Source organism: Protomyctophum parallelum, assembly GCF_964188405.1.
Source record: "Protomyctophum parallelum genome assembly, chromosome: 14".
Classification (NCBI taxonomy): domain Eukaryota; kingdom Metazoa; phylum Chordata; class Actinopteri; order Myctophiformes; family Myctophidae; genus Protomyctophum; species Protomyctophum parallelum.
The window spans coordinates 11,001,428-11,018,330 of NC_139709.1; the positions used below are offsets into that span (position 1 = coordinate 11,001,428).

The 16,903-nt window shown below is 40.9% G+C and overlaps 1 protein-coding gene across 2 annotated transcripts; it reads left to right on the plus strand.

Annotated features, from left to right (window-relative positions):
* The first annotated feature begins 937 nt into the window (after positions 1 to 937).
* On the plus strand, positions 938 to 10,918 carry slc22a13a (solute carrier family 22 member 13a). 2 transcript variants are annotated; one of them, XM_083782885.1, is made up of 12 exons: positions 938 to 1,062; positions 1,266 to 1,309; positions 1,936 to 2,347; positions 2,466 to 2,569; positions 3,143 to 3,297; positions 4,788 to 4,956; positions 5,068 to 5,188; positions 6,579 to 6,673; positions 7,277 to 7,491; positions 7,796 to 7,904; positions 8,390 to 8,596; positions 10,006 to 10,918. In XM_083782885.1, exons 1-12 carry the CDS (start codon positions 1,000 to 1,002, stop codon positions 10,079 to 10,081), a joined length of 1,770 nt encoding a protein of 589 aa, XP_083639011.1. In that variant the 5' UTR covers positions 938 to 999; the 3' UTR covers positions 10,082 to 10,918. The 2 variants fall into 2 exon arrangements, with proteins under 2 accessions (XP_083639011.1, XP_083639012.1); XM_083782886.1 differs by lacking the exons at positions 2,466 to 2,569; positions 4,788 to 4,956.
* Positions 10,919 to 16,903: the final 5,985 nt, after the last annotated feature.

Here is a 16,903-nt window from a genome sequence, read left to right on the forward strand (position 1 = left end):
CCAAAACCAATTGGAATTTTCCTATTAAGTACTAGTGTAATTGTCTCCACCAGGCCGAAGGCATGTGGGGAGAGTATGTTTTGCACTCCGTCCGTCCGCGTGTCCGTCCGTCCGTCCGTCCGTCCGTGTGTCCGTGAACAGCTAATCTCGGCCACCGTTAACCCGGTCGATGCCATATTTTGCACACACACTCCCTGGATGCCAACCATGAACCTCTGCCCCAAACTTTCCAGAACGGCCTGTTATAGCGCCACCAGGAGGCCGCTTTGTGCAAAACAAGTTTTTGCACAGTACACCTACAGATTTTGTCCAAACATCACGCAAATTGGTACACAGTCTCTCTAGAGCCATTCAACCAAACGGGTCTTTCAGATTTATCAGACTCCATCCTGATTGGTTAAGATTGGCTTCCAAAGTTCACAGGAGTGCTCAGTTTCAAACAAAATGCTGCAAATCATGAACACATCGCGTGATTTCCCTGAAATTGTGCACCCACATTCCCACTAGGCCGAGGACGAAATGCCACATGAACAATTTCAACTCAGCCTCAAGGTGGCGCTATAACTGGCCGAAAAGTGTTTTACCTCTAACTGCACGGATCTGTGGATAACCTGGTGGAGACCTGTGCCCGGAAGGGCACTTTTTCTAGTTAATGTAATGTAATGCAACTTGAATCTTTATTTGAAATGTATCTGCATTTTTTTTAGCTTACCCCAAAAGGGGTGCATACTTAGTTTATACTAGTCATTGGTTAGACATGGGTTAAGGTTAGGTTTAGGTGTGCTGCCCCAGTGCCCCGTGGGAGGGGCATTTGTTTGGTACCTGAACAAGGAACAACAAGGCAAGCAGGGCTAGCCTGAAGCCTGCATGTCAAGGCAGAGGCAGACATAGGATACCTCAGATTCTAGCTATAGTTAGACTCCCTGTGCTCCTAAAACACGGGCAGAGACCCAGAGACGGGCACAAAAAGGTCACTGTGATGTATTCCTGCTTTCACAGATGAGTTCAATGAGATGTTTCTCTAAGATGAGAACAATAGCAGACGAGGAGGAGGAGAGTGAGGTAAGTAACTTACTTGCTTTCCTGGTTTGTTTTTAAGTCTACCACATTGTGTGTGTGTGCGTGTGCGTGTGCGTGTGCGTGTGCGCGCGTGTGTGTGTGTGTGTGTGTGTGTGTGTGTGTGTGTGTGTTGACTTTTAAATCATTATTTAAAAGTCACACAAGTTGTTAAGAACTGTCCAATAAACAAATGTCTGTCTTCTCAGGGAAGGATCCCGCTCGACCCCCCTACAGCTACCCCTCCACCACAGTAAGAAAACTATTTACAGACTTTTATAATGTAGCCTACGTGTGTGTGTGTATACTTTAGTTTCCTATTTTACTTAGCCATTTATAAAGAACTACAGCGGTGCCCGTTGAACCTCTGCAGACAGCAGTGCCCGTTGTCGTGGCACCTAACGCATGCCCCACCCAGATATTATGTCCCTTTTATGCCCATATATGGAGTTATTTGTCTGGCATGCCCAAATAGGGAGTCTATGCAGACTTCAGAATGATGTCAGAACAGACCAGCTCCATATATGGACACTGGGCAGGGGCCCTGTCCAGACCCCAGGCAGAGAGGCCTTTTTGGGGCGGTTCTGGACAACCCTGTGTCCGACCGACTCGACACCGGGCACTGCACCCCCTGTGTTGTGCGGGAACGCGCGTGTGGCATTTGAAGTCGGTGGGGCGAACGGTTCTTGAGTTTCGGGGATTACAGGGGGGACGTACATGCACACACACACACACACACACACAGAGACCTTTATAGTTATAGTTATAGTTTATAGTTCAAAAACTAATCTGATATGACGTAATGTTCAGCTGTTGCTGAAAATGTGGGTTAAACATTGACAGAAAAGTGTTCCTTTGTCTCACTTCTTTTCTCCTCAGCTTCTCAAATGAGACCATCAACACGGTGCGTAACATGGCTGATTTCGGAGAGATCCTCAGGGCCATCGGTGACTTTGGACTATTCCAGAAACTTCTTCTCTTCGCGCTTTGCTTTCCCAATCTCATCCTGCCCTTTCACCTGGCCAGTGTGCTTTTCGTCGAGTCGGACCCGGCACGACGCTGCAACACAGACTGGATCCTCAAAGCCGATCCCAGCTTGACCCCAGAAGAGCAGGCTAACCTGACCCTTCCACAGGGGACGGACGGGACCTTCAGCAGGTGTGAGATGTTTGTCCCCGTGGACTGGGACATCGACGCCATCAGGGAGTATGGACTGAACGAGACCACAGAGTGCCAGAATGGATGGCTGTACGACAACAGGTCTATGTATGAAGCCACCATTGTCACTGACGTAGGTTGAAGTCTATGTGTTTTCAAGGTTTGAATAATCCTCATGAAAATGTATTTTCTGTGGGTCAACAGTGTCCGTTAACCAGCAGCTTTGGCACCGGTTTCCTTTGTTTTTACAGTTTGACCTAGTTTGTGGCAAAGCTAACTTGGTGCAAATTGCACAAACTGGGTTAATGGCTGGCATTCTTGTTGGATCTCTCCTGTTTGGACCATTTGCAGAATCGTAAGTGGCCTATATGCACTATACAGTACTTCAAACAGACATAATCAATGTTGGGCACGCTATTTAGAATGTAAGTACTGTAGCTAAGCTATAGTTACTTTTCATAAAAGTGAACTCTGTCTACAGTAATAATAAATAATAATAATAAAACTTTATTTGTATAGCACCTTTCATGACATGAAATTCAGCTCAAAGTGCTTTACAGAGCAATGGAGAAAAAGAAAAGAAAAGCAAGACATGAACATTAAATAGTAGCAAGATTAGTAAAGTTTTCTGGTTATATTGAATCTACTTTGTACCTAATGTGGTTGGTACTTAATGTGTCAGGGAGTGAGGAGTGTAGGATGTGATTGAATGAATATTCTGTTATTTTGCAGTTAATGTTTGTGTTTAACTGAAAATGTTGCGCCACATACATGCACTGCAGCTCCTTCTCAAGATACGCAGCTACAAATAATGAAAGTGAAGCTAAAATTGCATATATAATGTGTGCCCTCGTTCCAACAATGATTCTATTCCCCTCAATGACGACATGTCGGAAGGAAAATCTAACTCTGGCTCTTTCGGTTACAGGTTTGGCCGCAGGCGAGCAACTCAAATTCCAGTGGTGCTCATGTTCCTGTTTACTGTAACGACAGGGATGTGTCCCAACTTCTACCTATATCTGTTATCTCAGTTAATGGTTGGAGTCGGATATGGAGGATTCCGAGTCAACTGCATCGTTCTAGGTACAGTACTGTGTATCAGCTGTATAACATTGTTCTAGGTACAGTACTGTGTATCAGCTGTATAACATTGTTCTAGGTACAGCACTGAGTATCAGCTGTATAACAACAACATGACGTACAGTGAAATCACAGCTATCAGTTGTTGTTCAGACATGTGACATTTTGTTTTAGTGCCACATACTGCACTGACGCAATCTACTCGGCACATGTGGTAAAAAACCAACCTTGACAACTGACCAGACACAGTCATTTGCACTCATAAAAAGTCAACTGCGTGAGCAGCAGAAATAAATGTTTCATGTAAGCAATATATTTCCAAGGGCTACTGTAGGTACCATATTATTTTGAAATGGTGCACATCTTGATTTCTGTTGAAGTTATTATAGTCCGGCAGCCAGGCTTGTGGTGTGGGAAATTTGGTATAGTTTCTTTTTATTGGCCTAAAATATTGTCTATTCATGAATCCACTTGCTGACCGGCTGTCGGTATTGGGCAATTTGTTTTATAGGAGTTTATATGTGAACCTACCATTACATCATTATGCTTTAAGTAGCATGTGACATGTCAAACTAGGGGGTTTTCATGATTCTGAATCCATGTCAAACCAGGGGGTCTTCATGATTCTGAATCCATGTCAAACTAGGGGGTCTTCATGATTCTGAATCCATGTCAAACTAGGGGGTCTTCATGATTCTGAATCCATGTCAAACTAGGGGGTCTTCATGATTCTGAATCCATGTCAAACCAGGGGGTCTTCATGATTCTGAATCCATGTCAAACTAGGGGGTCTTCATGATTCTGAATCCATGTCAAACTAGGGGGTCTTCATGATTCTGAATCCATGTCAAACTAGGGGGTCTTCATGATTCTGAATCCATGTCAAACCAGGGGGTCTTCATGATTCTGAATCCATGTCAAACTAGGGGGTCTTCATGATTCTGAATCCATTCCAAGCATTCATTTTGCACAAAAAACTAATGAGGTCAGCACATTTGGGCACATTTGGGCAAGTGGCTATGGCTGTTTTTAGCCCAAGGAGTGTTTTGTGTGCAAAACTAATGCTTGGAATGGATTCAGAATCATGAAAACCCCCTAGTTTGACATGTCACATGCTATATAAAGCATAATGAAGATTTGCCTTATATAGGGGGCTATATCTTGCGCCACCCCTTAACCCTTATCCCTAAACTAATTTGCCATTTTTTACTATTAAAAAAAACCCTTTTAAAATAGTTCAAATAGCTGATCTACAAACTCACAACGTGTAGATGTGTTAATGGTAGGATCACATGAAACATATTGCCCAATACCGACAACCGGTCAGCAAGTGGAATCATGAATGTATAGTATATATAGACAATATTTTAGGCCAATAAAAAAAAAACACTATATGCCAAATTTCCCACTTTAAACAAAAGAAGCTTGTCAACTGCCAGTCTATGTTGTGTGGACTCGCTATACCTGTCTCTTGTGAATGTTCCCCGATGTAGCCACTGAGTGGATGGGGGTGACAAAGAGATCCTTTGGATCATGTGTGAGTCAGCTATTCGGTGCGTTCGGACAGGTTATCCTCGCCGGCATTATCTACTTCATCCGTGACTGGAGATTAGCCCAGTGGGCCATTGCAGCACCGCTTGCACTGGTTCTTATTTACATATGGTTCGCATTCATCATAATACCAGTATTTAAATCACCTTTAATAATGTTGTATTTGTTTGTTGAATTACACATTTCTTTCCTATAAGTTCTACTGTGATTTGTTTCTGCCAGGTTCATTCCAGAGTCGGCCAGGTGGCTGCTGGACAGAGGGAGGACGGAGGAGGTCAAACGGTTGATTCTCAGGGCAGCAGCAATCAACAAACGTACAGTTCCTGAATCTATACTGGAAAAGGTACTGGGAAATGGAAGTTCCTATTAAGCAAAGATTTGAGTTAAAAACGTTCGCTCTAAAAGAATATATATTCAACGATTTGCGGCACATTTTCACGATTCTTCACAAATAGCAGATCTACAAGTTAAGCTCGTAGCGCGGCACTACAATGTCCATGTATTTGCCAGAGAATCACTGTTTACTTATTTATATCCATAATAATAAATCCTTCCCTTAAAAAACCTGCACTATCCACAATTAAGTTTCACACATATTTAATGTATTTGCTAAATAGTTACTGTATCTATTTCAAATCATTGAATTGTATCGTATCGCCATAAAGAACCAATGTATCGTGATACGTATCGTATCGCTGTTAAAATGTATTGTTACACCCCGACTACGTTATACCTTTCAAGCCGGGAACAGCTCTGTGTGTAGTTGTTGCTACAGTATAGAAGATCTTTTCACTTCATTTTTATTGCGACAAAGGACACCAAGGACTGCAAAAAAAAGAGAGACAAAAAAAGACAACAGTACAAAACAAAAGGAAAAAAAAGAAAAGAAAAAAAGGCTTCATTTTCATTATATTTCAGGTTACATTAATTTAATTCCTCCCACTTTTCCCACTTTTTATAGAACTTATCCTCTTGTAGTCCGAGTATGAATGTTAGTTTTTCCATGACATACAGTTCCTCAGTAGTTCTTTCGTTGGTGGGTCCTGTTGGTACCAGCGTTGTGTGATTGCTTTCTTACTTGTTGCTAATGTATTAGAAACTCAGGGATATTTCCTGACAATAAAAAGGAAGTCTGAGGTATGGTGAAGTGGCTATCCTGCCAGTATTGAAGTCCAGAATATATGAGGGTGGCCCGCCCCCTTGTGGCCACACTGTCTCCAGCATAATTTTGGGTGTTATAAAATATCTCATTAGGTTCTTCCACATTCTTAAGTTGGTAGACGACAAACTTTGTGTTTTACACATATTTTCCCATTCTTCGAATCCTCTGTAGTGATGGTAATCTCAAACTCTTTTTTCCCAATTAGTTTTAACCCATTTAGACCTGAGGCCAATAAATCAGTTTTCTGAAAAACCGTTTCTATATCAGTGTTGCTCAACCTTTTTCATAAAAGGATCGTAAGCGGGCCACCTCAACACCCTGATTGTCCTCTCCATTCTGAACGGTTTCACAACTTTGAAGATGGCAACATTTACATTTTTGGGGGATTTCTTTACAGTAGGTCAGGATTTAGAAGGTGTTTTAGAGGTCTAAAAATGGATTAAAACATGTTAAGGGTTAAGGTCTTAATACGTATTTTCCTTCAGTTTAACGGTGATAGCAGTAAGAAACATATTAATACTTGGAATGTTTTTCTTTGGTAATTGAAGTTATGTCTGTATTACATTTTCAGCTTACTGAGGATAAACCTGTGGAGAAAGGAGGGATCAGAGTTCTTATCCGATCTCCTATACTCAGGAAGAATTTCCTTACCATATCATTTGCATGGTAAGACATTCCCAAGAGCCCCAGCTTCAGTGCCCTACAACATGAATACTGGGAACAATGATTAACTACCGTATTGTGCCGAATACAAGACGACTCTGATTATAAGATGACCCCCATTTTTCAAGACTCATTTGTGGGGGGAAAAAAACATTGAATGTTTATTGTTTATTTTAGATCCCCATCAGTCACTGCCTCAGCAGAGACTATTCTTCCTGGGGTCAAATTACAATGAAAAACCTTTACAATACATTCAAATAAAATCTTCTCTTCTGGAATATCTTTTCAAATGGGGGTCCGCGGGCTAATTGGTATCAATTTGGGGGTCCTTGACATGAATTGATTTAGGATATTTCTATTGGAAAAAAACATATCTTATATTCAGCACAATAGGGTATTATAATATGAACCATTCACTCAATTTAAAAAAAATAGCCAATTTGCAACTAAAGACATGTTGTGATCTGCTATGTCAAACATGTTAAACAAACCAAAAATAGCCAATGTATTTTATTTTATGTATGTATCCCCCATGAATATGGATTCTGGGGTTCAAGAGAGATTGCAAGGAAATGATTTTCCTATTTCTCCCCCCCTGTTGAAAAGGTTTTCACTGAACCTAGCCTACTACTGCCTCTCATTCAATATGGCCAACCTGGGCTTGGACATCTTCTTAACACAGCTGGTGTTTGGACTCTCTGAGGTGCCCGCTCATATACTCTGCATATGGCTACTGGAGGTTTTAGGGAGGAAACTCTCCCTAATGGGAACAATGGGAATTGGTGGACTATCTTGCATCCTCCTTCTAACTGTCCCTCAAGGTAAGACAGGTTAAATGAATGGCTCTTAAACATTTTCATGTCAAGGAACCTTGGGGAGAACCACTACTTCATGGAAAATGGGCAGCGTTTAGGCACACATAATACCACATAAATAGGCTTTAATGCAGCCTGACAATGAGTCACAGATTTGATTCCCAAGCCAGTTGACCCTCGTGGTATGTAACCCTGTCACTCTCTTTACTGTGTGCTATCAATAAAGGCAGAAAAGCCTCAAAAGTATATTTAAAAAAATTATAATAATCACCGCTGTGAATTTTAAAGTTGTCCTGCGCTTCTCTTTCAGATAATGCTGTTGCTGTTACGTCATTAGCGGTCATAGGAAGGTTTCTGATGAACTGGGCAGGGTCCATATGTAACGTCTATGTTCAGGAGCTCTTTCCAACATCTGTTCGGTTTGTCCTCATACTTCATCGCATGCATTCTTTTTATTGCATCTTCTTATAATCTTATGTAAACTTTCCAGTCTTCATTTGCATTTATTCATGGCTAGCCGCACAATTATAGTTTCCCTCCCAGAATAATAATGCCCCCCTTTTGACAAAAATAGGAATTGCCAATATCTGAGAGCGTTGGTCCATGAATATAATTGCAGTATGTCAGTTAATCTTCCCCTTCAAAATTCATATCTTTAATGCCTTATAGGACCTACTGTAACATTCTTAAAGAACGTTATCCTAAAGTCCCTTCTTTTCTTTGGTAAAGAAAATATATATTTTTTAAAGGTCCCTCTTAATTAATACCATACGTTCGAGGCCCAAACGTATGGCATTAAGACTATATTGAGGTTAAATACAAAAACACCCTTTCTGTTTCAAACTGCTTTTATAAACTCGCTCATGTGAGTTCTATAATATAATCTCCTGCTCTGTTTGTTCAGACAAACGGCCACAGGCCTGGGAGCTATTGGAACCAGAATAGCCGGCCTGCTGTCTCCGTTGCTCAACCTGCTGGCGATGTTCCACTGGTCCATACCTACCGTTGTCTTTGGTAGCCTGGCACTGACCAGTGGGGCACTGGTCTTCATGCTGCCTGAGACTAGGAATACAGAACTGCCAGATTCAACAGAGGAGGCAGAGGGCACGAGGTAAGCACGCCAATGACAATAAATAATCATGTCGACCTGTAAGGTCTTCTTCAGGGAAATTCCCTTTCCCTGAACAACAAGACCTCACAGGTCGAAACGTTGGTTTCTTTTCAATAAATATCTAGCACCGTGGCTATGCGTGTGCAGCCTTTTTCTTATTTTTCTATGTTTACCGCCCAAGACCATTAGCACGTCACCAATACCCGTGTGCGCCCTTCTTCCCGTTTGTCTACAAGCACACCAATGAACACATTGATTGATTGGTTGAATACTTCATTAGCAGTTTGCAAAAGAAAAATAAGCACAGGGATCATACAAGGGATCAGTGGCCTTGTGGTTAGAGTGTCTGCCCTGAAACTGGGAGGTCGGGGTTCGATCCCCGGCCGGGTCATACCAAAGACTGTAGAAATGGGACCCAATGCCTCCTTGCTTGACACTCAGTATCAATGGGTTGGATTGGGGGGGTCAAATCAAATGATTCCCGAGCGAGGCACGGCTGCAGCTCACCGCTCCTTGGCTGCGGCTCACCGCTCCAAGAGATGGGTCAAATGCAGAGAACAAATTTCACTGCGGTAACGTGTGTGACAAATAGTACGACTTTGACTTTTGACTTTGAAGGGATGCAAAAAGGATTAAACCCAAGAAAGCACCATGGCTTGTTTCCATTGGGTCCTGTGTATTCAATTCATCAAAACATTTAACAGACAAACAATAATATACAATACTATATGCAAAAACATCATATAAACGTGTTATGGTGCGTTACCAGCTTAAATCAACATACATCAGGACAAACGTTTGGGCTAACAGCCTTTGTCAGTGTCTGGACCCAAAGAGAATGAATTCAGTTCTACCCTCTAAGTGTAATGATAGTTTGAAATCAGAAGCCAGGTGCAGATTTGACCGAGTTCAGAGCTAAGGGTTTTTTCAACCTGTAATTTGTCCGAGACCAGGAGAGCCGAGTCATCTGCGAACAAAAACAAATTGCATTCACAAGCTATTTTCGTGCTCAGACCCAGCCAGGGACGGACACGGCCAGCCAGCCAGCCACCCACAGACACACAAAGCTGCGTAAGGAAGTGGTTGAACCACTTAACAAGACATCTAATCCAAGTTGAACTCTATATGCTCTTGTTTTAGTAATCCTTGCTGAGCCAAGGAAAATGTCTTTTGAACTTGAACTATGGTTTATTGAATAACCTACTCAGATCAGTGTCACAGGGTTGATGAGCCAGTATCTTTGGATGCTGCTTTCTACCATTTCTTTATTAGTTTAAAATGCTATTTACAGAGAATGTTTGTCTATTATGCCATGACCCAGAATAGGACTCTCTATGGTCCATGTATAATTAAGACCATTAATCCATGTAAACTAATACACCAATGTTCTGTTGTCTTTTTCCCTACAGAACTATGACGCCAATGAAGAGAGGAAGTGACTTACGCATGTCTGATCACAATATTATAAGCTCATGCAAACTTTAACGTAATTCCTAAATGTATAGTTGTTTCATGTAACACAAGTCATGTAAAATAATCATATGTTGCTATTTAGTCCTACAGAAAGACTAGAATGGAGCATCACTGAAGTGGATGGTGTCAGCAATTATTACGTTTGTCACAGAGCTAATTGAGCAAACACTTTTGGCTCGGAGGTTCGGAACCTATATGTTCCTATATGTTCCTCTCCCTTAATTGGGCCTACAAGCTCGTAGATGAGCTTGTAGATCTGTTATTTTTCAATAGCTAAATTATAACACACCACTTTATTTGAGACTGTGGGTCCTTGTTTTAGCTCTATGTCCAAAACATGATGCTGTATTGTTTGATGTCTATCCCAGACCCGGGAAATGTTATACAAAATGTTGAAAATGTGTTTATTCAGTAACGTGTCTCCCGATGTCTCTAGTTCTTTAGTAAACATAAAATACATTTTCAGATCTTGTTTCATAGACATTTAGGATCTTTCAATTATTTTGTTATTGTTTTGGGGTGGAAGCAAATATTTAATAATGTGATTTGAGTTACGGTAGAATGTACTGTAGCCTACTGTACATAAATGTCATTTATTGGCTGCATAATTAAAGCTAAGCAGTGTCTTATTTTATGAGGGCCAGTGAACTTGCACCACTACAGGGTGAGCTTGTAGATCGGCTATTTTGGGCTAAAGTTCCTCGTAATAGGGATGCTAGCTCGGGATTCAATGGTTATTGTGAAAAATATATCCTTTCACTCACACCAAGATTTGGTGGAACCCCTGTAGTAACTTTTTGATCACAGAGGGGAGAGTGTTTGGCAGGATCTGCTTTCTGCGAGGGAGGTGCGGGCTATAGAGAGTATGCGCGTGAGTGACATCATTATACCTGGGGCTGGAAGTTATGCAGGAATGCCTACTGAGTGTCAAAAAACGACTTTCTGGCCTTGATAGCCCATACATCCAAACAGAAAAGTCCTATCTGATTGCATTAAACAATGTTAAACTCACTTTGCCACTCGATTTCACACTCACTTTATGCATGCTAATACCCCCTTAAGTCCTCAAATTGTTCCGCTCTCCCCTCCCCCTTTCGGTCACACACCAGCAAACACGCTGTTTGTTTGTTACAAGCTGTTTGTGAAGTAAAAAGTCAAATAAACAACTAGTATTGTCACGTTACTAGTCAAGTAGAGTCGTCAGACTGATCAGTGTTTTACCAGGCTGGTGAAAAAAAGCTTCTAAACAAGACTGTGTGGAAAGTCGATCCATCCTAACAAAGTCAGGTGAGTTAATTTCTGCAGGTGTTAGCTTAGCTAATTAGCTGCTTAGAATTAAAGGAATTGATGGAATTACATGTAATTTCACTTGGGTGTTCCTCAATTGGTAAAGCAGCAACTTAGTACTAAGGATGGAGCATTGTTTTTGTGTCATGTGATATGAAGTTAATTATGTTGTATTATTGATCTCTGTTTGATTGTGACGCTGAGACAGCTAGGGTAGGCTATGTCTTTTTGAGGAGCTATATTACTTTACTGGAGTCTTTTCAATACAAAATATTAACTTTATCCGAGAGCCTTACAGTCAAATGTCAAACACTTTGTCTAAAAGGGATAGCACTCAAACTGTTTCCATTTAGGCCCTATGCAATCAATTCATAGACTGACATGAAAAAGAACAACAAAATTCAATAACACCGGAAAATCACCGGGAAAAAAAATCAGACACGTCTGAAGTCAGTGGTGCTGTACTGTACTGTACTTGTACTGTACCTGTACTGTACTGTACAAGCGCTCCTCCCTGGCCTGTGTGTGTGTGTGGGGTTGCACAACAGTGACACTTTGTGGTGAATGAACGCTATTTCTGTGCTGGGATGGTCAGACCCAGAGACTTTGTATTACATTGCAGATATGAGCATACATTTACCAACAACACAACAAGCAACATTTTTTCATCAGCATTTTTAATCATTAATTAACAACATGGAAGGGGAACCTTCTGAAAGATAATCAAGTCATAATGACCTCTCAGTCATGCGAGGGTTAAGAGAATGTTTTACATACATTAGCAATTAAGAATGCATTTAGAAATGTACTTTGAAACAGTATTTGATATCAACTGGTAAAGAAACTGAAATTGTAATATCACATTTTAATAACACATTTCAATGTAAGTGTATTTCTCAGCATAACTGGACATTTCACTCAAAACATTTGTGTGCATTTGTGCCTAAAGTACATGGTTTATTTTATTCCCTATTCCTATTCTATTCCCTTGGCTTAGAGGAACCAAATATTATTTATTGACAACTTTAAGCACCAGATTTATATTTCATCCAGATCCAGACATCCAGTGAAGTTTTCTAAATAAAATGCAAAGCAAAGTGTAATCTGATCATGGTTAATGTGTAATGTTTTTATAATTCATTTTCAGGCAACACAAGTGCATATCATGTTACTGTGTTATATGTGGCTACTGTGCTGTTTTATTGTTATTGATGCATGGTATTATCCAAGCAAATCATCCATCCAGCTATTGTCTGTGCGAGGACTTTCCGTCACGTGTTCAGTTTTACTGCCCAGGGGCTCCAGAAGAGAGTCGAGAGAGTCTGTGAAAGCATTTGTATTGCTGGCTTCAGACACAGACAGCATTTTATGCTCCAATGTCACCATGTTCTCAGTGAAAGGATCTGAACTCTGAGCTGCTGGTGTAGCACTGACTGAACTGTCTAAACCCAGGAAGTCACTAAATGGACTGGAAATGGCTTGACTTGGCGGCACTGCAAAGACATCTGCACTGTTTGAGATGTCACTAATCCCAAAGATATCGTCGGGAAAGGCAGAAGAATCTCTGCCGTGGTCAAAATTATTCATTGCAGGTGGTTGAGCAAGAATACTATCTGAGCCAAATATGTCAAAGTCTGTTCCCTGAGTATTGCCAGTAAAATCAAATGGATCTGCGGTCCAGTTCTCATTTTGTTCTATGGGTGCAGGGTCAGAGATCATGAGTTGACCTGTGATACCAAGTGTATCTGGATTTTCAGCTATGGCCTGAGAGTCGAGCCTGCCAAGTGAATCGGAGACATCTGCAGACAAAGAGAATGCAGGAAGCTCCTGTGTATCACCCAAACTTTCAATGCCACTTTTCTCAGCTATCATCTCCATGGTGGACATCTCAGATACTTTGGCCACTGGTTCCAAAGGAATACAAGCAGTGTCTGTAGACACAGCCATGTCAGTACCTCTACCTTCATTGTTCTGTAAAATGCATTCTGGGTCACCAAATGGATCATTTATGAGGATTTGTTGTTGAGCTATTTTGGACAGTTGATCAACATTTCTATCATCACCGGCAACATCACTACCTTTGCGGTTGTCCGCAGTAATATTCAATACATTGGCGTCAGTGGAATGCGAGTTGTCCTGCGTATTGCTCACGGTTTCCTGCTCTAGGGGAGGGGGTTGAGATGTGTTCACAGTTTCCTGCTCTAGGGGAGGGGGTTGAGATGTGTTCACAGCCTTTGCTATTTCTACCCCTTCTGTATATTTAATTTCCCTTTGAACTTTGTCAATGTCTCTCCTTTCCTCTAGTGTGGCTGACCTTGCCTCGTCAGTCTTCTTCTCTGCCGAGGACTGAAACAGCTTTCCAAAGATGCCCCTTGGTTTGTTCTCCGGTTTACTGTTATCTCTTGTTTCACCGTTATTAGTTTTTTCATTGCCACCACCTGTTGTGAAAAGCTTGGAAAGGGGACTCTTTCCTTTTGACCATGATCCTTTTTTGCTATTTATCTTATCGGCCTGTTTGTCAACAGAACCCTTGAGGGAATTGGATCTCGCAACACCCTTCTGCTGCCCATGAGTCTCTACGTCTCTCTCCTCTGCCTGAGTTGTATTGTTTTCAAGACTCTTGTCTTCTGCCGTGGCGTGCTCTACCTGACTCCCCATTACATTTAGATCAGCAGGACCCAAAAGCGTTAACGGGCTACCAAGTTCTTTGGATGACGCATCATGAGTTGTAGTTTTCTCATCATGAGTTGTAGTTTTCTCATCATGAGCTGCATTGTCACTTTCTCTGTCGGCGTGTAGCTTGTCCACTAAAAGTCCTTTTGACCTTGTTTGAGTCTGAGGGACCTCTTGACTAATCTCCATACCAGTAAGTTCTGCCTCTGATGTCTCAGAAATACTTTGTCTTTCACTCAAGTCAGTAGTTTTTTCCTGACAGCTGGATTTATAGGGATTAAAGATTACTTCATTTCCTACCTGTTCTTCACTTAACTCAAATGGCAAATTATCATCCTTCATCTCTGCATTGCCATATATGCCTGATGCATTTTCCATTTGCTGCAGTTCACTTTGATCAGAATTCTGCTGATATGTGTCTTCAACCTCTGCTTCCAAGTTGAGCTCAGAGGACAGTTGCTCATTTTGAGCAGCCTCTACTTCTGGAGCAAATCGGACAGTTTTCTTAACTTTGGATGGAGAGCCTTTCCCCAAATTTGGCACTGGATTCATTTTGGGCGGTGTCAAACCCCTGTTTTCTACTTTTGTCATTGTAGTGGTCGCAACTTTACTTAAGCGAGCCGAAGAAAAATCTATCTCTGTTTTTGAGATACGCTCTCTGGAAAGTGCTCGATTGGTCAAAGAACCCCACAGTCTTTCCTGTGGAGCTGAGTTATCTGCTGACTTAAAACACTGTGTTTTAGATTCTGCATTCTTTTCTGAAATTGAGAATTTTGATAATGTTTTCACATTCTCTACTTTCTTGACTTCTCCCTCAATCATCTTTAATTTGTTCTTGTCATTATGATGCTCTGAAATGGGACTTGACATTTTAGCTGCTTTATCTATGTCAAATGGGCTGTTCCACCTCGAGGGTGTGTGTACCTGCTGAGCTGGGCGACCAGCTTTAACCTTTCTCTGTGGTGGCCAACTGACTTTCAACTTTCCCTTATTATTGTCGCAACTATTCTTTGTTGGTTCTCTTGTGGGTGGCTTTGCAGCAGACGCATCAGCAGAGGGCGTTGCTGTGTCACAGATGATGTTGATTTTGCCCCCCGTGGTCATTTTGGGCGTCTTCTTGGCATCTGGTTCATCCATGTCTTTGTTACTCTGAAGCCAGCGGTCTTTATGTTGTTTGTGCCCAAACCCCTCATCGTAATTTCCCTTTCTTTTAAAAAGTTGCTGGTAGTGAAAGATGCAATAGAACTCCCCATAAATGGAAGAATAATTTTGAATGCTGTAAATAAGCATAAATGCAACAGGTCATTTAGTTTATTTTGAAGATTTCCAGAAGTTTCTTAAAATTAGAATAATATTAAAGGAAAATTTCAAGAATTTGTCAACACTTCCATACTATATTAACCCTAGATTACTCCTTTTAAATCCCAATTTATTTTAGAATTTTGAATTGGTCCACAAAGACAAAATCTCATTCAAAAGTGTGATTTGTTTCGACAGCAATTAAATTCATTGTTGGCATCTTACCTGAGCTTCTTTTTACAGTGTTTACAACAGAAACAGTTGCTGTGCAGGATCACTTTATTGGCCACCATTTTTTCCATGGGGTAGACAGGTGTCAAACAGGCAGAGCACATTTCCTTGACAGGTAACTGGAACTATAAAGATTACAAACACTATTCAATGTATATATTCAGTTTATAAATGTAGCTCTACATTTTCCAAACAAAGTTTTTATTAACATCTGCAGCTAAATGTAGCCTATAATAGTGAGCTGTGAGCTGTTTTCTGACTACCAGCATGCCCCCTTTAGTTTTGCATTGGTAAATGAAATACCAACTCCATATTGTAAGTATTTATTTTAAGAGAATTGACCTCACAAACTGTGGAATTTGAAGAACATGGCACTAGCAGACATTTTGAAACAATGTTTAATTATGTTTTAATATGTTGTCAGAGGTACTTTGGTGGGAATAATGTTCATAAAATGTAGTTCCAATTCCTGCAGAACAGTGTAGTTTATTAGCATTGTACAGTAAATGCTTGAGTAACTTTTTGGATGATTGTGCTGTACATCTGCAGCTACAAGCTTAACCCATTCTGGACAGGAACCCCCTTTGGTATTGTAAGCATTATGTTATACTTTAGCTATTGAAAAATAGCAGATCTACAAGCTCGTAGCGCGGCACGAGCTTGTAAATTTTTTGAAAAATCGTGAAAACGTGCAAATCTTTGAATATATATTCTTTCAGATGGAACGTTTTTAACTCAAATATTTGGTTCTGGGGGGTCACTGAAACAATATATTTTCATATGGGGGTCGGCGGCCAATTACATATATTTTTGGGGGTCCTTGTCATGAAAATGTTTGAGCACCACTGACATAGGAACATAGGGTTTTTAAAGAAAACCGTCAGGATTTAGAAGACATTTGAAGAATCGTCCTCAGGTCTAAAAAAGCAACAGCTGTAAAGGTAGTGCTTGCATACTGCTTTTATAAAACAGACCAATTCTATCAAATTTGGAAACCCAGTCTGAACTAGTGTCTCTGCTTTCATGCTGCACGCAGGGCTTCTCCTGATTGCCAGTAAAGCCTGATTTAAACTTTATTGTACAATGGTGTCCAGCTGCACCAAAATAGGCGATCTGCAAGCTCACAACGCACCGTGCTTTGTGCTATTTTTGGAGCGGGACACCATGGTACTATGAAGTATGAATTTGGCAATGCTGCACACTTCAACCTTATTCCATGATGCTGTGTACCCCATGTTTGTGCTTTGTGTCAATTAGTTCTGTTTATTTCATGAACATATTATAATATATACCTTTTTTGTCTTTTCTTGTTGCAAAAGTGAAACTACATTACTTTATTTTATT

Excerpts from the sequence above, each read along its gene's own strand:
- slc22a13a (XM_083782885.1), top strand. The coding sequence starts at position 1,000 with ATGAGTTCAATGAGATGTTTCTCTAAGATGAGAACAATAGCAGACGAG. Across the intron at positions 2,348-2,465 it reads AAGCCACCATTGTCACTGAC|TTTGACCTAGTTTGTGGCAA; the intron begins GTAGGTTGAAGT and ends TTGTTTTTACAG. Across the intron at positions 7,905-8,389 it reads CTCTTTCCAACATCTGTTCG|ACAAACGGCCACAGGCCTGG; the intron begins GTTTGTCCTCAT and ends CTGTTTGTTCAG.